This window comes from Cinclus cinclus, chromosome 7, assembly GCF_963662255.1.
Source record: "Cinclus cinclus chromosome 7, bCinCin1.1, whole genome shotgun sequence".
In the NCBI taxonomy this organism is placed as follows: domain Eukaryota; kingdom Metazoa; phylum Chordata; class Aves; order Passeriformes; family Cinclidae; genus Cinclus; species Cinclus cinclus.
In genome coordinates this window covers 34,550,635-34,578,375 of record NC_085052.1, presented here as the reverse complement: position 1 = coordinate 34,578,375, position 27,741 = coordinate 34,550,635, and the positions used below count along the sequence as shown (strand labels likewise).

Genomic DNA, 27,741 nt, shown 5'->3' with positions numbered 1-27,741 from the left:
ATACAATATTTTTGTTTCAATAATTGTATCAAGGACACATTAATTCCCCTCTTAGATATTACTGCGTGCAATAAGGGAAAATATCTGTATAGCTATTACTGAATTTATTTACAGAACCAATATGAATAGCTTGTAGGTAGCTTTTTCCCCCACAGAGAATTATGAGTTACATCCCTGTCTGTTTAGCACTTTTTTTTAAACAACCCCCAGCAATGACCAGAGAATCTTTTTCTCACACTTTACATTCTAAAGATTATAGCCTGAAAGGTCATTTTGTATGAGGAAATAAACTGAAAAAACTAGAGTGTCATTTTATTTATCTATTTAGTTAGACCCTTTTTGTACCATTTCAGGATTACTATCTCCCATTCCAATGGTGAAATTAAATGAACCAAAATCTTCCAGCTAATTAAAGCTGTAGTTTCTCAACTACAAAGTCAGTGTACACAGTAACCTATGTACATTTTCCTTATATATGTTTTCAGTGTCACTGCTGGTGGTAAATAAAACACAAGCACAACATATACATCAAAAGCAAAAACACGGTAAAAACTCTTTCTACTCAGGCCCTTTCAGGAATGATCTCCAGAAAGAGAAGATCAAAAGACCACATTCATTTCAGTGTGCATTTTAAACACACCATTTGCTCACTGCTTGCACTGGCAAGTGCTAACCAACTTGGTCCTTATAAAAATGCATATATAATTAAATGCATGGATAGATTTTACCAAACACAGGTCTTTACTGTATCTTGTATCTTCAAAAATACTTTCAGACACAAGCCAAACTGCAGCGCATGGAGCGCAGCCCCTGGCTAGAGGGAACACCCCTATTTCTAAACATCACCTTTTCCCGACGACTCTTCTTGCAAGAAGAGTTCTGCCAGAGACAGCCTTCCATTTCAGAGCTGGACTCATTGCCAGCCACCAGAATTGCACCTTCTGGAATTCCTCTGAACCCAATGAATGCTGTGCCCAAAGGCTTTCAGAGCCCTTTGCAGCAGAGGAGGAAGGAAAAAGAGAATGAACCAACACCTCTGTGTGAGCTGTTCTCCTCAGCATATTCATGGTCCAGGTACAGGTAGCAAAACAAAACCAATCTGATTCTTGAGATATAAGTTTGGAGTTTCTGCTTACTGACTCACTATTCATTGGTTTTATAACAACGTGTAATTCCTACAGATTAAAACTGGTCTGTTGCACTGTGGTGCAATTTATTATTGTGAACATCTAAAGGACCAAGTTCCAACCAAATGCCAGTTTTAAGACAGAAGATTATTTTGGTGAATTTTCTAGTTCTGCAGTAATATTCAGTGCAGAAGCTAGAGACAAATGTACACCTGTACAGTTCCATTGTTATTAAATAATTTTTCACAGAACCACACTGTATGATTTAGCTCCTTTCCAGAGTAGCCTGACAGCTCAAATCAAAATGGCATCCTACGATAAAAACACACAAGTGCTCTAAAGAACAACATCAGGTACTTGTCACAGTTTATAAACTTTAAAAAGAAAACACCAAACAAAAACCATGCTGTTGAGGGTTAGTTCTTTCTTTTTTTTTCCCTCTGTGGAATTTTCCCCATTGTCATGCTAAGATACCTGTTGACTGGGCCCTGGTGACAAGGGGGAGGGGACGGAAGAAGCAAGCCCCACGAGATTCAAACATCCAGAAGAGGAAGCGGAAGGCTGGGTCTCGGCCCATTTCCCCCGCGGAGTTCGGACGAGAAGGACGATCGCCGTCTGTGTCCCATCCCAGCGTCGGGAAACCACCATCGGACCCTGCCCGGCTGTCTTCTCGCTGTGAACTACCACCATCCAGCACTCTGCTGAGCATCAGGACCCACACCGTGAGCAGAGGGCTCTCTCCATCTCTCTCTCCCCCTGGGACAGCGCTGCCATCACCCCCAGCCCTCCTGCAGCTCTGCGGGACCTGCCCGCCCCCAGCACCGGGAACTGCAGCTCAGGAAAAAGGTGCCTGCAGCCAAAAAACACTGGGACTGGGTTACTGTTCTGTTTGTGGCTAATTTCATAGCTGTTGTTGTTCTTGTTTGTCTTGTTAAATATACTAGTAAAGAACTGTTATTCCTACCCCCATATCTTTGCCTGAGAGCTCTCTCAATTCCAAAATTATAATAATCAGAAGAATCACATTTTCTTTCAGTCCAAGGGGAAGCTTCTGCTTTCCTTGGCAAACACCTGTCCTTCAAACCAGGACAGATTTTGGCGCCCAACATGGGGCCCGAGGACATTGAGAAAAAAAGGTGAAAAAGAAATAACAGTTCTTGAGTTACCTCAGTTTTGTGTTAGGTAGCATCATGTTGTCCAGCTTACCGTGGTTTGGGCTTCATGTGGCCACAGCTTTATCTCTCCCATTTGCAATCCCTTACTTGAATATGGGTCCTATAACTCAGGCTGCTGTAACTATTATCCAGTTCCTTTTGTGGGCTGATAACATGAGAAATTAATGGATTTTTAACTTCCTCTGGAAGGTGGGCACATGGATTCGAAGCTATCACACTCTAACTGTATGTTTTTGGGGCTACTTTAATAATGGTACATACTGTGAGGATATGACACCAGAAAAAATTTTGTCCCAACCCCTTACACAGTTTTTTGGGTCTGCTCCACCAGCTTTTGAAGGGTTCAAATCTCTTCTAAGTAGTAATGATATCATACAGTGGCTGACATTGCTAATAGGCCTTGTAAACCTGTTCTATTTAACATTCCGAGATGAGGGGAGATTGACTTGGATGACAACCCTGATACATCCCCCAAGGAATAGGGATTCTGCCCCAGAGCCTGGCTCTGCCCCAGAGACTAAGGATTCTCCCCCAGAGACTAAGGATTCTGTCCCAGAGCCTAACTCTGCCCCTGCCCCAGAGACTAAAAATTCTGCCCCAAAAACTAAGGATTCTGCCCCAAAAGTTAAGGATGTTGCCCCTGAGCCTGATTCTGCCCCAGAACTCACCTCAAAAAGAAACCATCCAAAGTGGGTGGAGTTTCTAGTGAAGGAAATAGGCCAAATGCTGAAGGAGTACCTTTCCCCAGCTCTTGAAAAACTCTCCCTCTGCCTTAAAGAGGGAGAACCTAATGGTACAGCAGTGGAACCCACAAATGTTACATCTCTCCAGGCTCCAGCTGAACTGCAAGGGCACTCACAGCCAGCAGCAGTTGCCCCCGTGGAAACTAGAAAGTCTAAGGTGAAAACAAAGCACCTAGATAATAATGATCAGAAAGCAGGGCCCTCACAACCAGCAGGGGAGCCAGAGGTTGAGATCGTCACAGAGTCCCTGTCGTACGAGAGTCTCCGTAATCTGCGTAAAGATGTTGTACGAAGGGGCCGTGAGGCTTTTACAACGTGGTTACTGCGGGTCTGGGACCTTATGGGTACAGGTGTGCAGCTGGATGGTACTGAGGCAAGGAATTTGGGACCCCTAACCCAGAACTCAGGTGTGGATCACATATTCGTAAGGGAACGAGGCCCCCTTTCCCTCTGGGAGCGGCTTTTAATGAGTGTAAGAGAGAGGTTTGTCCATAGAGAGAGAATGCAGGAGCACCACCATAGAATGTGCTGAAAAACCGCTGAAGAAAGGATCCAACAGCTGAAAAAAGTAGCAATACTGAAAGTACTCTTTGGGAGGGGTGGACAACATGACAATGACCCCGACAAGGTCAGGTGCACAGGGCAGATGTTGTGGAATCTGGCACACCTGGGGCCATCTGAATACACCACATTCATTGCAGCCATTAATGCTGACACCAACCACGAGACAGTGGGTTCTGTTGCCGATAAGCTCAGAAATTTTGAGAGTATAATGAATGGCCCAATGCAGGCTCAGGTCTCTGCCGTGATTAGGGAACTCAGAAAGGAGTTCAAGGAGGAGATAAGAGGGGTGAGGGAGGAAATGAGAAAGGTCAATGCAGCACCAGTGCAAGTCACAGATCCCAGAGTTAGAGCCCAACGTCCCCCAGCTAAGGAGAAAGAATACACCCCACGAGCTGACCTGTGGTTCTTTCTGCGTGACCATGGGAAAAACATAAGGAGGTAAGATGGGAAACCCACTTCTGCCCTGGCAGCGCGGGTGCATCAACTCAAGGAGGAAAACACTAACCAAGGGAGCTCCACTAAAGTGAAGGTAGCCTCAACTTCCCATAACCAAGATGCAGGGTATTACAAAAGGGAGGATGATTTGTCAGATCCCCTTGAGAGAACCTCCAACATGTATACCCAAGAAGAAAATAATAACCAGTGCTAGAGGGGCCCTGCCTCTAGCCAGGAAGAGGCACAGAAAAACCGGGTCTTTTAGACGGTGTGAATCCAATGGCCTGGCACATCAGAGCCACAAAAACATAGGGCATTAGTTGACACTGGTTCACAGGTCACCCTAATACCATCAGAACATGTGGGGGAAGAACCTGTTTCTATTGCTGGGGTGACAGGGGGATCACAGGAATTGACTTTGCTGGAGGCTGAGGTAAGCCTAACTGGAAAAGAGTGGCAGAAGCATCCAATTGTGACTGGCCCAGAGGCACCGTGTATTCTAGGCATAGACTTCCTAAGAAATGACTATTACAAAAACCCAAAGGGACTCAGGTGGGCTTTTGGAATAGCTGCTGTAGAGGCAGAAGGCATTAAGCAATTGAACACCTTGCTTGGACTGTCAGAGAACCCATCTGTAGTGGGACTCCCGAAGGTGAAGGAGCAGCAAGTGCCAATTGCCACCTGCACAGTGCACCACCGGCAGTACAGGACAAATCGAGATGCCGTGATCCCCATCCACAAGATAATCCGTAAACTGGAAGGCCAAGGGGTGGTCAGCAGAACCCACTCACCCTTCAACAGCCCCATCTGGCCTGTGCGCAAGTCTGAAGGAGAATGGAGATTGACTGTGGACTATCGTGCATTGAATGAAGTGACTCCACCGCTGAGCGCTGCCGTGCCGGACATGCTGGAACTCCAGTACGAGCTGGAGTCCAAGGCAGCAAAGTGGTACACCACCATTGACATTGCCAATGCATTTTTCTCCATTTCTCTAGCAGCAGAGTGCAGGCCTCAGTTTGCTTTCACCTGGAGGGGCGTGCAGTACACCTGGAACCGACTGCCCCAGGAGTAGAAACACAGCCCCACCATCTGCCACGGACTGATCCAAGCTGCACTGGAAAAAGGTGAAGCTCCAGAACATCTGCAATACATTAATGACATCATTGTGTAGGGGAACACAACAATGAAAGGATTTGAAAAAGAAAAAAAAATCATCCAAATTCTGCTGGAAGCCGGTTTTGCCATCAAAAAAAGCAAAGTCAAAAGTCCTACCCGAGAAATCCAGTTCCTGGGAGTAAAGTGACAAGACAGGCGGCGCCAAATCCCCACTAAGGTCATCAGTAAGATCACCGCAATGTCTCCACCAACCAACAAAAAGAAAACACAAACTTTCCTAAGTGCCATAGGCTTTTGGAGAATGCACATTCCTAAGTACAGCCAGATCATGAGCCCTCTCTACCTGGTCACCCAAAAAAAAGAACGAATTCCACTGGGGCCCTGAGCAGCAGCAAGCCTTTGCCCGGTTCAAGCAGGAGATCGCTCATGCTGTAGCCCTCGGCCCAGTCAAAACGGGACCAGAGATAAAAAATGTGCTCTACTCTGCAGCCGAAAACAAGGGCTTGTCCTAAAGCCTTTAGCAGAAAGTACCTAGTAAGACCCAAGGCCGACCTCTGAAATTCTGGAACCGAAGTTACAGAGAGTCTGAAGCCAACTACACCCCAACAGAGAAAAAGATCTTGGCTGCTTATGAAGGAGTTCAAGCTGCCTCAAAAGTGATTGGCACAAAAGCACAGCTCCTCCTGGCACCCCGACTACCAGTGCTGGGGTGGATGTTTAAAGAGAAAGTCCCCTCTACCCACCACGCCACCGATGCCACATGGAGCAAGTAAATTGCCCTCATCACACAGCGCGCCCATATCAGAAACCCAAATCGCCCTAAAATTTTGAAAATAATTACAAACTGGCCAAAAGGTGAAAATTTTGGTCTTGCCGATGAAGAGGAGCAAGAACAAGTGACCCGGGCTGATGAAGCCCCACCATACAACCAACTGCCAGCAGATGAAACTCGCTACGCTCTTTTCACTGACGGTTCCTGTCGCATCGTGGGGATGAACCGGAAGTGGAAAGCAGCCGTATGGAGCCCCACACGACAGGTTGCACAAGCTACTGAAGAAGAAAGTAGATCAAGTCAACTTGCTGAACTCAAAGCCGTTCAGCTGGCCCTAAACATTGCTGAAAAAAAAAAGTGGCCAAAGCTTTACCTTTACACTAATTCATGAATGGTAGCCAATGCTCTGTAGGGCTGGCTGAAAAGATGGAAAAAAGCTAACTGATAACGTAGGGAAAAACCAATCTGGGCTGCTGATGAGTGAAAAAACATTGCCAGTCAGGTAGAGAAGCTACCCGTAAAAGTCCGTCATGTAAATGCCCATGTCCCCAAGAGTCAGGCTAATAAAGAGCACCAACACAATAAGCAAGTAAATCAGGCTGCAAGGATAAAGGTGTCACAAACAGACTTAAACTAGCAACACAAGAGAAAGTTGTTCCTGGCTCAATGGGCCCATGATGCCTCAAGTCACCAAAGCAAAAATGCTACCTATAAGTGGGCACGAGACCGAGAGGTGGATCTCACCATGGACAATATTTCCCAGGTTATCCATGACTGTGAGACGTGTGCTGCCATCAAGCAAGCCAAGCGAGTGAAGCCCCTCTGGTATGGGGGGCGGTGGTCCAAATATAAGTATGGGGAGGCCTGGCAGATTGACTACATCACACTGCCTCAAACACGCCAAGGCAAGCGCTACGTGCTAACCATAATAAAAGCCACCACTAGATGGTTGAAAACCTACCCTGTGCCTCATGCCACTGCCCACAACACCATCCTGGGCCTGAAAAAACAAGTCCTTTGAAAACATAGTACCCCTAAGAGAATTAAGTCAAACAATAAAACTCATTTCAAGAACAACCTCATAAGCACCTGGGCCAAAGAACACGGCATCGAGTGGGTGTACCACATTCCTTATCACGCACCAGCGGCTGGGAAAGTGAAACAGTGCAATGAGCTGCTTAAAACCACCTTAAAAGCACTGGGTAAGGAGACTTTCAAAAACTAGAAAATTAATCTACCAAAGGCCACATAGTGAACACCCGAGGTTCCACTAATCGAACAGGCCCTACCCAGTCTAAGCCCTTAAAAACACCAAATGAAAACAAGGTTCCAGTGGTGCATATGAGAGGTATGCTAGGAAAAACTGTTTGGGTAAACCCTGCCTCCAACAAAGACAATCCAATTCGGGGGGTGGTTTTTGCTCAAAGGCCAGGGTGTACCTGGTGGATCATGCAAAAGAATGGAAAGACCAGATGCATACCCCAAGGAAACCTTGTTTTAGGGTGAACCACCTACAATACTGTGCCTGTATCTGTAACTGTATGAATGTCTATAATTTAAAAATTTTTAATTTGATTTCGCATGATGGTAAGAGAAAATTCGGGGTGGATAATGTTGAGGGTTAGTTCTTTCTTTTTTTTTCCCTCTGTGAAATTTTCCCCATTGTCATGCTAAAATACCTGTTAACTGAGCCCTGATAACAAGGGGGAAGGGACGGGAGAAAAAAGCAAGCCCCGCGAGATTCAAACAGCCAGAAGAGGAAGTGGAAGGCTGGGTCTCGGCCCATTTTTTCCCCGCAGAATTCAAACGAAAAGGACGATCGCCGTCTGTGTCCCATCCTTGCGTCGGGAAACCACCATTGGACCCTGCCCGGCTGTCTTCTCGCTGTGAACTACCACCATCCAGCACTCTGCTGATCACCGGGACCGACACCGTGAGCGGAGAGCTCTCTCTCCATCTCTCTCTCCCCCTGGGACAGCTCTGCCATCACCCCCAGCCCTCCTGCAGCTCTGTGGGACCTGCCCGCCCCCAGCACCGGGAACTGCAGCTCAGGGAAAAGGTGCCTGCAGCCAGAAAGGGACTGGGACTGAGTTAATGTTCTGTTTGTGGCTAATTTCATAACTGTTGTTGTTCTTGTTTATCTTGTTAAATATACTAGTAAAGAACTGTTATTCCTACCCCCATATCTTTGCCTAAAAGCTCTCTTAATTCCAAAATTATAATAATCGGAAAAATCACATTTTCTTTCAGTCCAAGGGGAAGCTTCTGCTTTCCTTAGCAAACACCTGTCTTTCAAACCAGGACACACGCACAAAACCTATAAGCACTACACACCTCTGAAGTAGTGCTACAATCATTTGCTCTAACAATAAAAAATACTGCCAATATCACTGCATTTCTATCACTTGCAACCTGACATTCTTTCATTTGTTAGAAGCAAGTGTAGCAAATCTAACAGCTGCTGTAACCTCTATTTACTCCATCTAACCAAGTGTCAACGTAGGGCTTTGTTTGTCTGACTAAATACACAAGTGCACTGCATTTCCCTGTTTCCCATAATGGAAGATTTTAATAGTTTGAAAGAATTTTCTCAGTTGTCACTCTGTCCATGCATGTGTACTGACAGTATTAATTTCCTACTAAACTTACTAATATTACAGGAGCTCTTTCGGACCATATAATGGAGATGCTTTGATGGGTCATTGGAGGCAGGGTCACTGGGAGGACTTTGCAGCAGGGTTCAACCACCAAGGGACAGGTGCATGGGTATAAGAGGTAGACTATTTTGTTTGTTTATCACTTGGTGGACATTAACAGAGAAGGAAAATGCTTTGAGCACAGCACATGCAAGGCAGGAGATGCAATATTGTCTGTGTCACTACTCCTTGTTGCCAGAAGTATCATGGAAGAACAAATATAATTTTGCAATGCCATTTCAAAAATCTCTTTCTTGTTCTATTTCCTAGAAATAATTCTGATTTTTTTCTGTTTTCTTCTATTGTTAATCTTTACATAAACAATTAGGATGCTTTAAACAAAAACACTCTTGAAAATGAAGGTCCAAAATGCTTTTACTTGTCTAGAATCTCAAGCTGTGTTGTGAACCTGACTTCCACAAATTGTTGATACCATTGGAAGGATTAGTTGGACTTGTTTTTATCTTACAGACTAATCAGTCAACGTGGTTGTCAGCATTTACTGTTCATTACTGTGATTTTATTATTTATCATTTATTTAAGTACCACAATCTCCACTTTTTCTGTTCCCCTTTGTTTCAAAGATGAGGTATCCAGACAGATCATGAAGTGACCCAGCAAATCCCTAAGTCCACATAAGTCCAATCCGCTTCCAGTGCATAAAATAAAGAATATCAAGAGCATTTAAGATCACAGAATCCCTGTGAATGTCAGGAAGGACTTTGGAAGAAATCTTGTTTTGAACAGCTGACTGTGGTCTTGTTCAGTAAATGACTGAGCTGTGCTGAACAGACCTTTCAAACTTGCTGCAGTTGATTAACATTACCTTGACAACAAGCATCAAAATGCAGCAATTCTACCTGGTCAAAACTCTTCCCTTCTCCTCCCCTGCTGTTCTTTTTTTCCCCTTTTCTAAAAAGTTCCTCAGAAGCAAGCTGTTAACAAAATTTAAATTATGTTGTGCAAACTACTTTCAATGGAAACACACTTTTAAAAACAAAAATTACGTTCCAGATTTTTTCAAGGTACAAACAAATCATAAACTTCTAGAGAGCTCCTGCACCACTCCATGCATGTCAATCTCCGTACCCATTTAAACAGCTTTTCTGGATTATGGCCATGAAGACTGATGCTTTAAGTCTCTGTACACAGGAGTCTCATTTGACTCAACAGGATATTTATTCACTAAAAAACTGCAGAACAAAAGCCATATGGCCTTTTGGCTTGGATTACAGAATCATAAGAATATTGTCTTTTCACTCTCCCAAGGGTGAATTAACACAGTCATGGAACATGACCCTAAGGAAATATCTGTGCCCAAAAGCACAAGCCAACTCTTTAAAAGCACAAAGCCTGTTCTTTCACAAGTGTTCCTGAAGTAAAGCACTGGACTTCAGTCCAATAGTAAAAACTGTTAAAAATGGTTAAATAATTTACAATATCAATATATAATGTATTTATACCGGTTTGGTTTGTGTTTGTTATCACAGAATCATAGAATGTCCCATGTTGGAAGGGACCCACAAGGACCATCCAACTCCAACTCAACACCAACGAATCTAAACAGGGACATGAAGAAAACCTCTTGCTTCAAGTAACCAGTTTGGAGGTCAGCTCTTCCACAGTGCTGAGGTAACTTAACTCAGGACCCCAGTAAGGCTGTTTGTGTGACTAATGCTTTAACAAACCCTTAACAGCACACAGGCTTCAGAGACAGAGAGGAATGGAAGTAACAGTTCATATTTCTAAGCTGGTGATCTTACATCTGTCATAAATAAATCCAAATCATTTATATGCCCACTAATATTCAACTCTATAAAAGCCCCACAATTCACTCACACACCAGCCTTCCCCAGTGCCCCATACTTCAGTGTTAATATGACTGCCCTGTTACAACACAGTGGTTCTTCCAGTTTTCATCACTGAATTTCTTAGAATGAAGATGAATGTTGACTTGTGTAAACCTCCTGCTGCTCTGTACACCTGCAGACTGCCTTATGCAGCTCCCCTATAGCCCAGAGCATCTGCTCATATTTTACCTTCAAAATGTACTGCTTCTTCACATTTTGATTTCTCCTACAACTCCTTAATAAAATCTTTGTAGAGTCAAATGATGAAAAATTGTAAGCCCGGCAAACTGCCTTTTTTCAATGGCAGACTTTGTAGTACCTGAAAAACTTCATCCCCTTGGAACACTGGCGTTTTTGTTTATTAATACTGTCTAATGCAATTAGGGGCCAATGAAACAACTTATTTCCCAGATGTAGAGGACATAATCTGAAAATACAGAACACTTACCATCTAAGATTTATTCTGCCACTATCTTCTAATTCCTTTCTGTATTTCTTACAACAGTACCATCCATATAATTAAATTCCCAAGAACATATAAGCCATTAAAATATGATTACAAGAATTTGTAACCTGCTAAATAGTCACAGTAAATTCTGTTGAGTTTTACCAGTATTGCAAAAAAATATAAGTCATTAAATGGTCACTTGAACCAAGTTTATCCTACTGAAATTAATCCATAAAAAAACCAGTCTCTTCCAGATAAAAATGTGTCAGTAGCAGCACTCTATATTCAGCACAGCTGACCCAGGGCTAAGGAGTTTGCTATGAAAATTAAGTATTTTCTAACCATTCACACTGAAGAAAGACCCTAATCTTAAGGAAGAAGGCCTACAGGTAAATAGTTAAAATATCATGTGCCACAAAGCAGGTTAAAGGAACAGTACATACTTAGCATTTATGCAATATCATTGCACTATGCACTGTATTTGACAACAGTTAACACAACAGAATGCTTTTGTAGGGTTGGGGAGAGGATGTGCGTGCTGGTTTTCAACAGTGACACCCAACATATCCAACAAGCTTTTAAAGACCAGGCTCTGCAGGAAATTTCACGAGGTTTACGGTTTCCTGTTGTACTCCCAGCCCTTAAACTTCAGCAACATTACACAGCCAAGTGAGGCTGCTGAAATGAAACAGCCAGGACAGTTTGCTCACTCACATGATGGAAAAGGGGACTGCCCCAGCCTGGTCAGGCAGCCTCCTGGAAACAACTGGTGTTTACACACACCAGCTACCAACAGAGCGGGCCCCAGGACTCACACAGCTCCACCTCAGCATTACAAATATTCAGATGAACAGAATCAGACATGAGAAGCAAACAGAAGAGTGACAATTTCATCATAAGGAGGACTGAAAGACAGGGGATTGCTTCCCTAGGCTGCCTGATCCAAAGTATGAGCATTCTGCTCATAGAAGCAGACCAGTGTTAGACGGGAATCCTTAGATTAGAAGTCTTAACCTGGTCCAGTTACATAGTTACATATCCTTTTTTTAATAGTTTGCATTTGAAGAGGCCTGTCTATGGGATCAGAATTATTGAATACCACAAAAACAAACCTAACAGTAATGTACAGAACAGGCAGCATAAGACAAAACAGAAAAGGTACACATTTCTTTGTATTGCCTCTGTCTTTAAATTCAGAATTAACAGCATGTGTACATCACACAGCACCTGTCTCTCACAAAAAGTAGTAATTGTAAAAATGTACTCAACAATGTCATTTCACTAAGCCACTGTCCAGTCCATGGAGTACAAAGCTTATAGATAACAGGTGCTATGAACTATTAGAACTGTCCCAAAATCCTATTCATAAACCACATCTAAAATTTCTGATTTCTTCTTTAGAAACTGTACTAAAATAAGAACAGTGAGATTTCTAAGATTCTCTGTATCAGGGAGATTACTGCCATTCATTCTTCTGTTACAGTGCAGCAGCCGCATTTGTCTGTTCCTGTCATGACAGCATTGCACTGAATGGACATGATATGAAAGTACAATTTTATATTCTCTACTACAAAAATAACTTTTCCACTGTGCCACATTGAAATTCACATCAATGTCTAAATGAATTACAGCATACAGGTAAAACCTGGCAATTAAAAAACTTCTTGAAGTCTCTACCCACCATCAACGGAAAGATTTAATAGTGGAGGTGGCAGAAATTCTGTCATGACAATTCCATTACTTCCACAAGGTATGTATTAGTGCAGTGTGAACAGATCTACAACTACATAGCTATGAGTTCTACAGTTCTTTCAAACTATACTAATCTACTCTATATTCAAAATACCTATGACAACTGATTCTACCACTTTTAAGTCATTTGGTCTGCCACTGCTGCACGTAACAAAAAGAAAAGCAATGCACATGCAGAAGAAAGTTTCCTCAGGTGTAAAAAAGATACAAAAAGCAGTTTTGTGATACTGCCTTTAACAAGCCCTGAACCATAAATATATCCAGAGAACAGAATTTATCAAGTCTATGCACTGTACTTTATTTAAAAGCATCTTGCACAGGAGAGATGTGGAACAAGATAAGAGTTGAGGCCTGCACAGCATTGCATGGTAGCAGAACAAGACACAACAGGCATAAAATGAAAAAGAAAGCTACAGGTTAGCTAAAAGCAAAATCTTATTCCCTGGAAGACACCCCAACAGTGGAGCAGGCTGCTCAGAGGGGCTGAGCAGTCTGATCCTCAGAAAATTTCAAGGCATGCCTGAATAAAGCCCTGAATAACCTCATCTAACCCCTGAGCTGATCCAAACTGAGCAGGAGGTTGTACCAGGACCCTCATGTGGTCTCTTCCAAACGAGATTATCCTGTAATTCTCTAATTACAAAGAAAAAGCAAAAGGAACTGATAACCATAAATAAATCATTGCGACATTTTTGTGACATATAAAATAATATTGCAGCAAAATTATTATGCAAGGGCATGAAGTCTTTATATGAAGGTCCATAAACCATTCTTATAGCATGCATAAACACAGTAAAATTTATGTGCATGGTAAAAAAGTCTAATTTAAAACTTTTGTAAGATTTAACTGGTTACATTTTATTAGCATTACTTTTTTCCAAAAAAAGAGGATTAAATATTACAATTAAGTAAATCTTGCTAAGAGGCAACTACGCATTTTATTATTTAAGTGATGTACATGCTTCAGCTTTTAACTTTGATTTTCTAACTAAATAAATTTTGTATATGCCAGAGCATTTTACAGAACTATTCCCACCAGTGCTAGCACTGCCTCTACAGAACTCACACTATCAATCTCAAAGGAAGCTCTAAGTCAAACTACATTCTTTGACTAGGAGCATTTTCCATTTTGCTCCCTATGTCCATCATTCTAATTGAACTACCAGAACAGCAAACGTGCTGCAATGACCTGAAACCTTGTTTAATTAAAGGCTAACCTCAATTCACCTAGACCCAACAGAAGAGGGGTGTTTTGTTGTGTGATTTTTGTGGTTTGGATTTTTTGTTTGGATTCTGTTCTTACTTTATTAAATGGTGTGAGTTGTGCCTTAAATGTTTTCATACCCGACTATGGAGAACATGGGTCAGTTCCATCCCCAAGACAGCTTTTTGAGAGCACGCAGTCATGTTCACACATTTATTTCCTACCTGTCAAATCTGTATCAGAAAAGACTGGGAACAAGATGATCTTGGCAGAGCACTTCAGTTTCACATGACACATGCACAATGCAACATCCATAAAGGAAAAAAAATAATAATAACCTATATGGATCAGACTAAATGGATATTCAGTAAAGCATCTTCGAAGGATGGAACATCTCCCCTGTAGGCCCCACAAGAAAGACCAACATTTTAGCAGGGCCTGTTGCAATAAGACAATGGGTAATCGTTTTAAACTATAAGGGGGTAAATTTCAGAGTAGATAGAAGGATGAAATTTTGTAGGAAGAGGGTGAAACACCAGCACAGGTTGCCCAAAGAGGCAGCAGATGGCAATCCCTGGAAACAGTCATGGTAAGGCTGGCCAGGGCTCTGAGCAACCTCATGTAGCTGAAGCTGTCCCTGCTCACTGCAGGGGAGTTGGACTAGATGGCCTTTACAGGTCCCTTCCAACCCAAAACCTTCTGTGATTCCATGACTACACCTCTCTCACGTGAACAGGAGCAGGTCAATCACAGCTGCCTCCACGAGTAAGGCTGAATGCACCAGGGTCAGGCCTTTCAGCCTGAGGTTTTAGAGTATCTGCTAACGCAGAACTGGGGCAATCAGTGGTGCAGGCTGGAGGAGCAGGTGTGTGAGCAGTAACTCTGCAGGTCACTCCACAATGGCACCCAGGGCACACTGGCTCACCAGGACCCCACACTGCACAGTCTGTGGGTGACTGCTGGCCCCAGCTCTGCTGCCTCTGTGGGTCCTGCTCTTCCCACTGGGAGGGAAGGGGTACCAGCACTCAGTGGAAAGGTGACAGCCCCCTGCAGAAATGCTTCAAGTGCCATCTCTAACAACATTTGTTAGAATCTCATTCCTAGTAACACCCCTCGAAAGACTCCTGTAAGATAGGTTAAGGCTTATCTGTACTTACAAAGACTTTAAGAGCTGTTTTACTGACATACTAAAAGCAGTGAAGAACGACAGACCTACTAAAGGCAGTGAATAAAGGATATAGAGAGAATTTATTCACGTTACTTTGAATTATCTTAAAATACTTCTCTTCTGCATCTCCTTTGGAGGACTCCAGTATTGTTCACAGCTTTTTTTACATTATTATTGTCTATATTTTATTTTCAGAATTGTTTTCTTCTCTCCCTCCCTTGGTAACTCTCTTAATTTTGTAACTATGTCAAAAGCATTTTGTCATTTCTCCCCTAAACTATTAAAGACACTTAGGATGGGAGCACACTGCCTTCCTAGACTATCCTTACTACTGACAGTAAGGGATGGAAAAAGATTAGGCAAGATTCACAAAGCTTGCAGGCACAGGTATACACAATTCTTTAAATTCAGCTTCATTTGTTCTAACCTTTTCAAGATTCTTAACAGCTTCTCAGCTAGCTCTTTGCAATTCTAATGAACCATTTTCCAAAGCAAATAAAAAACTTCCCATTTCATTTCCACTAAGACAAGAAGGTGGCCAAGGCCAGCATCAAGAGCTCTTTAGCATGCCTTCAATTACTGTTCTCCCTAACTCCCTTCCCTGAGTGCCCAGGTTCAGCTCTCTTCACAGCACAGCAGGGAATACACCCACCCACCCTTCCATGAAGAAATGCAGTTCAGTCCTCCCACAGACCCTCCCACTGGGTTCACAGGGGAAACGCTCAAGTGAAGAAGGAAACTCAGCTACCATTTTACTTGTGTTTAAAAAATATAACCTACCTGTAAAATTGGAGGGGCAGGAAATAGAGAAGTAATATTCCTCCTCATATTGTCTTTGTACCTATCCTCTCTAATCCTATCTATTAATTTAGCAATAAAATATCACCAGAATCTCTAAGCTTTTGGTTTGCAATCAAATTTTAGTTACATGGAGTTTAGCTCTCCATTTCGGTTCAGATCCTTGACATACAAAGTACTGCTCTAAGAATGCTGGCTTTTAGTGAAAATGTCACTTTTGCAATTAATAATCAGTAATAAACTTTAACATAAGGCTGCATAATCTTTTCAGATCATGAAATAATTTATTGACCTCTACTAACTTAGCAGAAGAGGCAAAATGCTGCAGTATTTTCTGAAGATAATCAAAAAGACTCTGGACTTCAGACACATCTTCTGCAGGAACTTCTCAGACACCTCCTTCTCAGCTCCCAGAAATCAAAGAGGGAATCATCACTCGGACATCACAGCCTCCAGTACTCTTTACCCAAAAAGATATGCAACTGTACTCTTGGACTCTGTGGTCTCTTAACCTTTTCCACCTTAGTGAATCCAGTGCTGAATTTCATAACTGCAAATAACGTAAGTTGATACATGCACTTTTTTGGATTTTTTGCAACCATTTGTGATCTAGTTAAACTACATAAAATTGTCCTGTTGTACAGTTTGTACTTCTCCCTCCCACAAACCAAAAAGGATCATCTTTCCTCCGGTGCTAACCAATCAAGTTTCAGCTAAAATTAGTATAATTGTTGTTTCATGTATAAATCTTGACTAAAGTAAGACTTTGTTGCTTACTATCTCTTGTTCTTGTAAAGTTAGATTGATGGTTAAATTAATGCAGAAAAATCTCAAACGTTCTTACTCAAGGAAATAAATTAAATTGGATGTAGGAAAGTTTTCACTGTCCCACCACCAGCAGAATTTATTGATATGAGCTATAAAAGCACTGTTACTAGTGTGAAAATCTTACCTACAAAGAAAGTTTTGTTCCATAATGATCTCTAAAGGCCCAATTTCACTAAATCACATAAGGGCAAACTTCAACATAGATCAGCTGAGTAATAGCCACTGGTAGCTGAAAAGTAACCAGCTGTAGCACTCTCAAAACATGAAGAACTTACAATACAGACTCATGTTCTAAAAAAAGCTAGGTAGCAAATAAAGGAAAATGTTAGAGCCTGGTGAGCTCCATCAAGAAAGGCCAAGGTCTGAATGCTGTCCCAAGTCCCTGATGAGAAAGAGAGCCAGTGCTGACAGGTTTATGTATCACAGACAATCAGATGCATTTTGGCTGGGCTGCGACAATGACCTGGAATTCTACAGGGATGGAAAAGAGGAAGTCAAGGTCAGGAATGCCAAAATTAAGTTTGGGCAGTGCCCCCTGTCATGACCCACCCTCTGCCCTCCCTCCTGCATGTACAATGTCCCTGTGACCTGTCTGCCCACACATGCACACTATCCACCTCTTCCTGGTGATTCTTCAAACCCTACACTAACACCTTCCCAAGAACATGGGGCTGTCAGGACAGGAAAACAGGAGACAGCATCTGTGGGGGTGGGATTGTTATGTTTGTTTGAATCCAATGTGATTAGCACCTTTCTGTGAGCAAAATGAATGAGTCAATACTTTAGAATGCACAACAGAAATGAGGTGTGGATGACAGATGACAAAGGCTTGGAGGAAGGAAGAGGCAAAGTAAGCAAAAAGTGATTCAGAGCAACTGGAAAAGAAATTTAAGTGCGAAATGACTAGAGTGAGTTTTAGAGGGAAACTGCATATGGGATTATGCAAACGCAAAATACAGAATGCAATTTGATGCAGAATATGCAGGACAAGGGGCAGGGATGTGTACAGGAGAAACAATGCAAAAAGACTGACTAAATGGCCAACTTGACAAGGTCACGCAGACTACAAAGTAGGAATATTGTCTTGGACTCGAGACAAGACTAATAAATAATTGGTCAGGGTGTGTAACAGTGATTTCTCTCTTTAGTTTCCAGCTTAGGCAGAACAGCCAGAATCCAAAGGCTGAATGATTACCAAGGGTCAGAATCCTCATAAACAGAGCTAACAAGTTCTTCCCTCAAAGCAAGGTTGTGAGCCAGGGAAAAGCTAAGAAATTGCCCTGGTACAAAATCCTAACTAGTACAGAACTTGAGTTTCACAGGAGACACAGAGACCCCCACATCTGCCTCCTAACCTGCTACCACGTGAGAAAAAAACCCCTACATAGTGCACAAAATTCAAGTTTTTTATTTGCTATGTTAATGTTCCATCTACTAAAGCACTGAAGAATGGTCAAGTACTATGGCCACAGTAGCAGCACCACAAGCTCAGCCTTCAGCTAAAGACAGCAAGACACAATTGCTCCTGGCAGAGTCAGCTTTGGCTGCTGCCTGCTATGAGTTCCTGGAGCAGACATGTCAGAAACAGTGCTCCTGCAGGATTTGTCTATCATTCCCAAGCATTATGTTCTCAAACCGTTTTCCATTCACAGCCCAGTCATTTTACAGGCTTTGCATTTTATCTAATCTGATTTTTACCAAGTGCCAAAGCAGAGAAACATTTTATATGAGAATCTATTTTTCCGTGAGAAGCTGGTGTATGTCTGTCAGGCTGGGATCAATACAGTATAACATTCCCCTCAAATAACTCTCTCACAAACTACCATTACTGTCATTTTCACCAGGACATAACATCATTCATTAGCCACTCTTTTGTAATCAGAGCTCTGCATTCCAAACTGTTATTGCACTTCTAACTTGTATCCTTTCAGCATCTAAATAGCAGTTTTTCTCATACTAGGGAAAAAAAGGCACCAAAAAAAAAAACCCCAATCCCCAAACCAAAAAAACCTCCCACCACAAACAAAAAAAGTAGCTCAGACTATATGCTACATGCTGCCTCTGAGCCTGTAAAAATGACAGTTGTCCTCAGACTGAACTTTTACCTAGTCTGACATAAATCTGCCATAGCCTGATAAAAGGAACTTCAAATATCCACATAACTTAGCAGCAAGTCCTTATACACTCATAAATCTTTAACTCTTGGATTGAAGCATTTAGTGATGTCCTCCAGTGGATTTGGAGGCTTGCTAAGGTCACACAAGATAGCTGGGAGAAAGCAAATTTGAAAATGTTTACAGGATGTTTATATACATATCTCCCACTTCTCTTTTTGTCCTTTATGATTCAGTAAAGATTTTTTTATAGTCACCACTCCCTACTGCTCCAAGCCATTTCATTAAAAAAAAGGAAAGAAAAGAATGTCAAATCAGAATACATACATCATTTTTATAGTGTTCAGCAAAGGCAGCATCCTCTCTAAATCTCACTTTTTCTGTAGAATATGCAGATATGTTACTTCCCAGAAAATTAGGGAATATATTTTCTCTTTCAATTATAGCTAAGAATCGTATATCCCTTTACTAGGTGATGATTTCAACACATAAAAATATACAAAGCTGTAGATCTAGGGGAGGCACAAAGAAAGCACAGCCTTTGAAAATAACATTCCTTAATTATTTCCAGAGATAGGAAGTCAGCATTTAGACCTCGTCTAAACATAAATATTGCTTCTCACACACAATTATGGAAGTGTTACACTTTATAACATTGATAAGATTTGATTGTAATGAAGGAGGAGGAGCTATGTGAAATTCTGAAAGCCATTGCAGTTGAAGGCTGGCTCTCTTGGAGAGGCTGAATGAAGCCATCCGGCGATGACAGAGAACCCATGGGCCGATGACAAAGGTACTGAACACTCCTTGCTCAGTGATCCAGTGTGAAAGAATGGAGATCTGCATGACAGCAGCAGACTGAAAGGAAGCAAACCTGACTAGTCCTTTCTCAAAGGCAGAAACTAAGCAATTAATTCGGTCAGGTACACTTCGATTCCTGAGGAAAAACAATTACAGCAAATAATGAAAGGCACCGTTTTCTTCCGCTAGAAATAAATCCAGGAAGGGGTAATAGCCACCACAGGTTTGTCCAGATCAAGACTTGCCAAACGAGTCTGGGTCTATAGTCACAGGATTAGTAGCAAATATCTCATGACTAGAGCCTGACAGTGTCACAGGACTTTCACATAAATAAATGGGAAAAATTGATTAAATTTCTCTGCAATCAATGGAGATTTCTTCAGAAGAGTTACCAACGATTCTCTGCAACTACAGAAATGCATTAAATCATTTTCTGCAGGGGTCTGTTTTGGTTGCCTCACTATGGAGTATAACTTGGATAAGGAAAGAAAATAGAAAGGGATTTCCTGAGGGAGAGGGAGGACAAGGAATCATTAGTGCACTGTAGGGCAGGATTTGAAATCACAGTAATGTTCATAAATAGGCGCGCTGCTCTCAGAAAGGATACATTAAGGATGAGCAAAAGTCATCATATGTAGGCAGGAACAGTCAGCTGCACAATGTATGATTTGAAGCAACCAAACAGGCAAGGAAATTTCACAGGAAAGTGAGAAGGCTCACCTCACTCCTGCTGTATAAAACTGCAGTTTTGTTTTTTCCCTTGAGACGCATCTGCCTAACAGAATCATAAAATCAGTTATCACTGCTTCATTAAGAACCATTCTCCTTGGACTCTGACCCAATGTATTCCCCAAATTCTGGTTTTATCCCACGTTACCATAAACACATCACCTGAAGTATCATTCTTTTTCATTAGGAAGAAAAAAAAAAATTGGTTTCCAGCCTACTGAAAGAGTATAGTTCTAATCTTAGCCACTAATTACCACTGAGATAAACCACCCAACACATGAAATTTCATATAGGAGACATACATGGTACCATACCAAATGTTCATGTACAAAATCAGTGGTGTTTCCAAGTCCCCCATGGAATGCACTCAAAATTCTCTACAGCTTTGAAGGTCATACACTTTTAGCATTACTTAGTTGCCTCTGTAATTTAATTTCTACCTGAAGATCTCATTTCCTTCCCACTGTAACACTCAATTTTGTATTGTTTGTTTGTTGTTAAATTACCTGGGGACTTCTTGGTTGAACGTAAAGCATCATCCATCCTTGGCTCCCAAGACATTTCAGCTACATTTATCAGCGACAAGACTAGACTAGAATCTTTTATTCAAACTGAAGACATCTCGGGCACAGCCAAAACAATTTCATAATTCAGTTTCATAGAAACAGCAACACTCTGAGCTTTGGAAAGATGAGGGGAGACATGACTTTTTCCTCAGAGATTTAGGATCCAAGGAAAGACAGAAAAATCACATGCGTGGAGATACAAATTGAAATCATTGAAGCCAGGAACTGACAGACAAAAATCCAACTGAACAAGGGAGTTGGAAAAACTGGCACAGACTGGGGCAATGTTGATGGGGGAAAGTTTGCCCCCTACCGCTCTGAATACTATAATTATAAATGAATAATTATAAAAAATTATAAACACAGGGAATATGAGCACTTTCAGGTGAGCAGGGAAAAGGAAAACTTCTTCAGCCATTAAGCAAGCCACAGAGATACACAGGACAGACAGAAGCAAGGACCAAATGACAGAGCTATAATCATGGAATTACTAAAACAAGTCAGGTGGCTGAGAACAGAATTGTCACAGTTTTTCACTCTCTTAGCTACCGAGACTAATTGGTTGTTTGCTTTTTTAAAAAATGAATGCATAAATCAACTATTTTAATTACACAACAACATGATAGATGTTGTTCCTATGTCAAGGGGAGATAAGCAGCTAGAATACTGGAAATATAACCTATAGTCTCATTTCATTATCAATACTCTGTGACTACATATTAAAGGAGAAAACAAAAGAAGGCATTTTCAGAGATCTGATGGGAATCAAACGCCTTTATGTCCTTAAAATTACTCTGAAGTAAAGTACAAGGTTTCTTTGAAAATGCCTAAACAAGATCTCAACACATCCAACCCTAAAATCTAAAAGATTAAACAGTGGTAGAGTGGAAAATACAGAAGTGAATAATTTCACCCATTTATTAATCCAGGATGGCAATTCAAATGACATAAATCTGCCTTTACCCTACAACAAACAACAAAATGTACTGTCATTCTTAAGTCTGGAGGGAAAAAAAAGTGAATTCTCATTCAAATTCGTTCAATAGCACAAGCCATAAAAAGATCCATAAGATTCCTGCCCTTTAATTTGCATCTCAGTTATTTCACAAGTTTTCAAAAAGCATGGATAATGGACAGAAAAGCTACAAGCAGTGATTAATGTACTGTACCACTTAACTAAGCCCCCTCGGTAGTTAATTGTCAAAAATGTTCATTTGTTTTCTGGTTTGAACTTGTCTGACTTCCATCCATTGGCTCTTTTCTTATTTCTTCTCATACTAGAATATAGATCTAGTTAAGTATCTTTATTTCTGACATTTCTACGCCGTAACCTTTTCCAGGTAACTTAAGGAGCTCAGTCATGCAGCTTTCTATCATCATGCTTGTCTTCTTGACAAGAAACAATTCACCCTGAACTCCCTTCAATTTTCAGCATACTTTTAAAGGGTTTGCCACAAAAGAAACCTGCTAGTTGATAAGTAATAATCTCTTTCAAAAATTTGTCTCCAGCTGCTGGAGTGGAGCACTTCACAGAACAAATCTCATACTCTGCTGGTTTTGGCTGGGGTATAGTTAATTTTCTTCACACCAGTCTGGGCTGTGCTTTGGATTTGTGCTGGAAGCAGTGCTGGTAACACTGGGATGTTTTGGTCATGGCTGAGCAGAGCTTACACAGAGCCAAGGCCTCCTCTGACCCTCACCCGACCCCACCAGGGAGGGACTGGGGGCACGAGGGGTTGGGAGGGGACACAGCCAGGACAGCTGAGCCCAAGTGACCCAGGGGATGTCCCAGAGCATGTGGGGCCATGCTCAGCACAGAGCTGGGGGAGGAGAAGGAAGAACCTTCAGGGTGATGGAGTTTGTCTTCTCTTGTCACCATCACACAGGATGGGCCCTGCTCTCCTGGGGATGGATGAACACCTGCCCAGCCATGGGAACTGGGGAATCAATTCCTTGTTCTGCTCTCCTTGCATGCACTGCTTTTGCTTTATGCGTTAAAATGACTTTATCAACCCACAGGTTCCCACTTCCATTCCTCTGACTCTCTCCTGCCAATGTGAGCAATCAAAGGTGAACAATAAAAGTGCATTTAATCCATTTTAAGAAAAGGAAGCTCCATTTGACTGAAGAAGCAAGTCTTCATTCAAAATTAGAACTTTCAAAATGCGAGTTTGACCTGTAGGATCATGAAGCCAGCTGCAGCACTGGTAACAAGGGACTCTGTGAAACAGAACACGGAATGGCTCTGCTCCATCTTCTGGAAGCACTGTTTCCCATGAGGGAAGTAAATTACTGCGTGCCTCATAAATATCTTTGATACAGCCCCTAACTCCTTCAGCTTCCAACACAACTTTATAATACATTCCTAAATATAACAAACATCAGAAAGAAATCCTAAAAATATTTTTAAGTGGATTAACCAAAATGATTTCCCATAGACTCGGTCCTTTAACATACAATTTCCTTGAGGGCATGTAATCAACATCAAACAAGCAAACCTTAAATGAGAATACTTTACAACACAACTGCTTTTGTGTGTGCACATACTAAAGTCCTGCTGTCAACTATGAGATGACCACAATGATGGAGGCTTCTAGTCAGAAACTGAGTGTCTTTGGATTACAGCCAGCACTGCTACAGACTTCCTAAAGGCACTGGTAGCACTAAGAACAGCAGCAAAGGTGGCAATTTTTCAGTTTGACAGGTGCTAAATACCACTGAACTTCATTATAAGTCCATTTTAATTGCAGCTATTGCCCAACACTCCTTAAATGACCTTACAGTAAGGTAATTATAATAAACAGCCTTAAACCAGTGCCATTCCAGCTGAATGATACATGGACAACTTCCCTTCCATAGCAACAAAGGCCCACATAAGAGAAAAGGAAGCATGCACCTACTATAGCATCCCAAGAGCAGAGCTGGGATCTATCACTGAGCCCCATCTTATCCCCAAGTGATTTACCATTTTGTCCTCTCATTTCCCTGAAAACATTCATATTGCAAAGGTGTTAATATTTAGGTTGATACAGACCAATGTAAGCTTTACTTTGCTTTTATTGAAAAACTGCCTGAAGTCACAGAGCAAGAGAACAAGTTTTAATACTCATTGTGGCATGTAGCTATTGTTTTTTGTCAAATTTCAGAGATGTGACACTATGAAGGAAATTAAAAACTTGTTTCAACTCAAAGGAATTGCCAGACTATCTCCTGGACAAGAAAGAAAATCTACATTTCCCAGAAACAGATGTCTCCCAGCACATTTCAAAATGGCAGCCTGGCCATTTATAAATAGAGTCTATTTATAAATAGAGACTCTCAACCCAAAGGAATTCCTCTAGTGGATGCAGCCCAACCATCACCCCAAACAAGTTTGCCACTTGTATACTGCTACCACTCGTAGAATTTTATCTATATAATTTATTAATCAGAGTCAATGTGGGACATTTTGAACATACTTTAAAAAGCATAGCTTTGGTTTCCTATCTGTCCTGTAAACTTTGCCACTGAAGAAGTATACAGAAGTATATTGCACTTCAAGGCTCATGTCTGAAGAAAAAGGTACAGAAGCAGGTAACTATATTTCTTTCAAAACCAACATTCACTTCTTTCAGCAGATAAACCACTTATTTTACCACCAATGGATTCATACTCAGATCATATACAAACATTTGTCTCCAAACAGATGCAGTTACTCAGTATTCTGCCAGAGGGACTAGGAATATGCCCCTAACCTAACACAAGTGCATATAAACTGTTATCAATTAAATGTGCACACCTCACAAACACATCCCAAACTTACACCTGCTTCACTCCCAAATCAGGTCAGTGATTTTTGCACAGCAATCCAACCAATTCTCAATCTTTTCACAAAAATATTGCTAAAGCAGGACAAAATTCAAAGCATCTTCTACACTAAATACATACGTGCACTTTTCAAATCCCTCACTGCAGATTCTCCAGTGTTCTACTAAAATGAAAATCTCAGTATCAACCAGCAGGTAAAACACTCCTCACCATAACCACATAACTACTGCTCAGATAAACAACACAAATTAACTAAGACACAGGTAATCTAATCAATTACCCGACATAAACAGCTGCAAGTGATCTGCCCCAAGTACATGAACTGTTTGACAACACTGACACCAAGTGACAGAATTCAGGAAAACACAAACCACAACAACCTCCACATAAAAATGTTGCCGCTTTTTACCCTGTGCTCTGGAAGAGATAAAGTCTTATTTTATCATCAAGAGAAAAACATAGTGAATACCCATAATGAGCGCTGATATTTTCACATAAGCTATGTATAAGTGACAGAATATCCGACATTAAACACTTGTTAACAATTCAATGTAACCTTGATCTTGCAAACACAACTCAAAGACCATGTGCACTTTCAAGTTTGATGCATATTAACCTCATAAATTAATTTCTAAAGAAGAAAAAATTAGTGGTTTGCATGCACAGGAAGTATTGGATTCCATTAACTTATGTGAGTTTGGTTAACTTTTCAAGTAAAAGATTGCAAATAGTACTTCTATACACTTCCATTTAGGAAATTCCTGTTAGTGCAACTTCTAATGTCTGCTGAATCTCACTTACTTGTCTTTCCTGTGCTCCCCTCTGCTGAGGAGATGCTGCAGCCCAGCATCACATGCACTAAGTAGACCTGTCCCCCCAACCTGCTGCCTTACCTGGCACTGCAGAGAGCACAAAACCCAACTGACAGAACCGTAACTCCATCAAACACAGCAGCTTCACCACCCACCCTGGTGATGCCCAGCATTCTGCCTTCTTACAAGCTCCCGTGGTCTTACCTGCTGACGTTTGTATGCCAAGTAATCAAGATTTTCCAGATCTTTTTGAAACTTTTGGTAGGTTTTCTGTAGATCAGATTTACTGGATACATTTCTTAAAGATTCAAATGTTCTTTGAAACTGTGAGGGGAAATTAAAAAAAATTAAAAAATAATTTAGAAAAATTATCATTCATACAGTTCCTGTGTCTCACTCTGTATTACAATTATTTTCTACTAAATGCTAAGGCTATTGAGTTTTGTCACCTCTAACCTTCCACATTAAATGAAGTCCTCTAATTTCATGCATCAGACAAAACACAGGCAATCAATCTCTAAAGGCGAGTTCTTTTTCTATGCCAAGTTCCAGGAAGTAATATATTCACATAGATTTAAATATCTTCTTTTCAACTAAGAAAAGTGTATGCAACTTTATACAGGCCATGAACTCGTTCTATCAAGCTTAACAGTAGAACTTAGAAATCACAGGGTGCTTCCTACCAAGTTAATTTACTTAAGAGTAATTTAAGACCGGATAATCACCTTGGGCAATGTGCTCACATTCTGCATGAAAACTGTGAAAACTTCAATTATACTTCATTATAGACCTTACTTTTCAATTTAGAACTTCTTTCATGCATACACTATCATTAAAAATAGGACTGGTATTTTTCAGAGATGCACAACACCAGCCCAGCTGTAGGAACTGTAACAGAAAGGTTAAAATTTGTGTCAGAGAACTGGAGGTCCAGATTCCAATTGCTACCTTCAGGAAATCATGAGCCTTCTCCTCTGACCTGCTGTTTTCCCAGCTGGAAATGTTCTTCTTCCCCCACTGAGCATGTGGCTGCTGCAAAGCTGCAGGTAGCTCAGTCGTATTTTGTTATCACTGTGATCACCATCAGAAGCAAGTCTATAAACATGTATTTACACTGATATAATCAGGAAGAACTACATGCTTGTAAATCCTTCCAAAATATTGACTTAGCCTACTGCAGTTCCAGAGTCTGTAGGTGAAGCTCACCTGTGGAACCAGTGCCCAGGGAATGAGGCAATGGCCTGCTTTCCAGTCAGTTCTGGAAAACCAAGCACTTCTGTAGTATCTACAGCCCACATTCCTCTATACCTTTGCTTAAACTACAGCCACTGAATTGGAATAATGAACCACAGGAGTAGAAGGAAAAAAATAAAAATTAAAAAAAAATAAAAATAAAGCCAAACCTTCCACTCATCTTGTGTCCCTCTTTAAGAAGCTGACAACACAACTGACAGCCAGTGCTGATCAAGGACATGGAGTGCTCCAGAGCCCCATTCCTGAACATGTGACTGAGCTCAAGCCCAAGCTGTACCTGATGCTGAACAGCCCCCAGGCACTTCTCCCTGGGGATAATAAGCAGCAGCAGTGGATTTCCACTGAAAATTTACTACAACATGCCTGGAACCTTCAGGCAAGTTCTTGTTTGCCACTCTGCAGCCTTTATTTCAGTCTCACTGCTCTCACAACCAAGAGGCAGGTCAAGGCAGTGTTTTTACCTATTTGTAATTTATCTTACTCTACCTCATTCAGCATTACTAGAGATTAGCTGGAGATTTTCTTGTTGCATTTAAAATGTTTGTGAGCAAAAAATAAAATAAAACTTTCTCACCCAAAGTATATGTTCCTGAATTCTGTACTGACATGGCTGACAGAACACACATGCTAAGACATGCAGTATTCTCCATTTTTTTCTGTTTGACTTCATTATCTTCCAATTTTTGTAAGATTTGTTGTTTTCAGATTTTATCTCTGTTCCAGAGCTGATCTGAAAGCCTTGTATTTGCAGTATTTGCTTTCATCAATTCCCACTCCTGGCTAATAACCCCTCATCTGGAAGGAACTTAATTACAATATTTGCAAACAAGACCTAAGTTCAGCTTAAGGTGACCAAAAGCACTCCACAGTCCTTGCTTTTTTTCAAGTGTGTAAGAAACTGCTCAGAATGCCTCTGGCAAGTTCATCATGCACCTTCTGCTTCAAACCATGACATATTTTTCCACAACTTAGCCCAGAGCTG

General features: G+C 41.3%; 1 protein-coding gene across 4 annotated transcripts in view; it reads right to left on the bottom strand.

The window, feature by feature from the left end:
* CTNNA3 (catenin alpha 3) overlaps nt 1-27,741 on the bottom strand; it is a 401,940-nt gene that overhangs the window by 351,139 nt on the left and 23,060 nt on the right. For all 4 annotated transcript variants that reach the window (XM_062496193.1, XM_062496191.1, XM_062496192.1 and 1 more), the window contains one exon: nt 25,710-25,829. In XM_062496193.1, the coding sequence (XP_062352177.1) occupies nt 25,710-25,829 (120 nt within the window). The remainder of the gene's footprint in view (nt 1-25,709; nt 25,830-27,741) is intronic.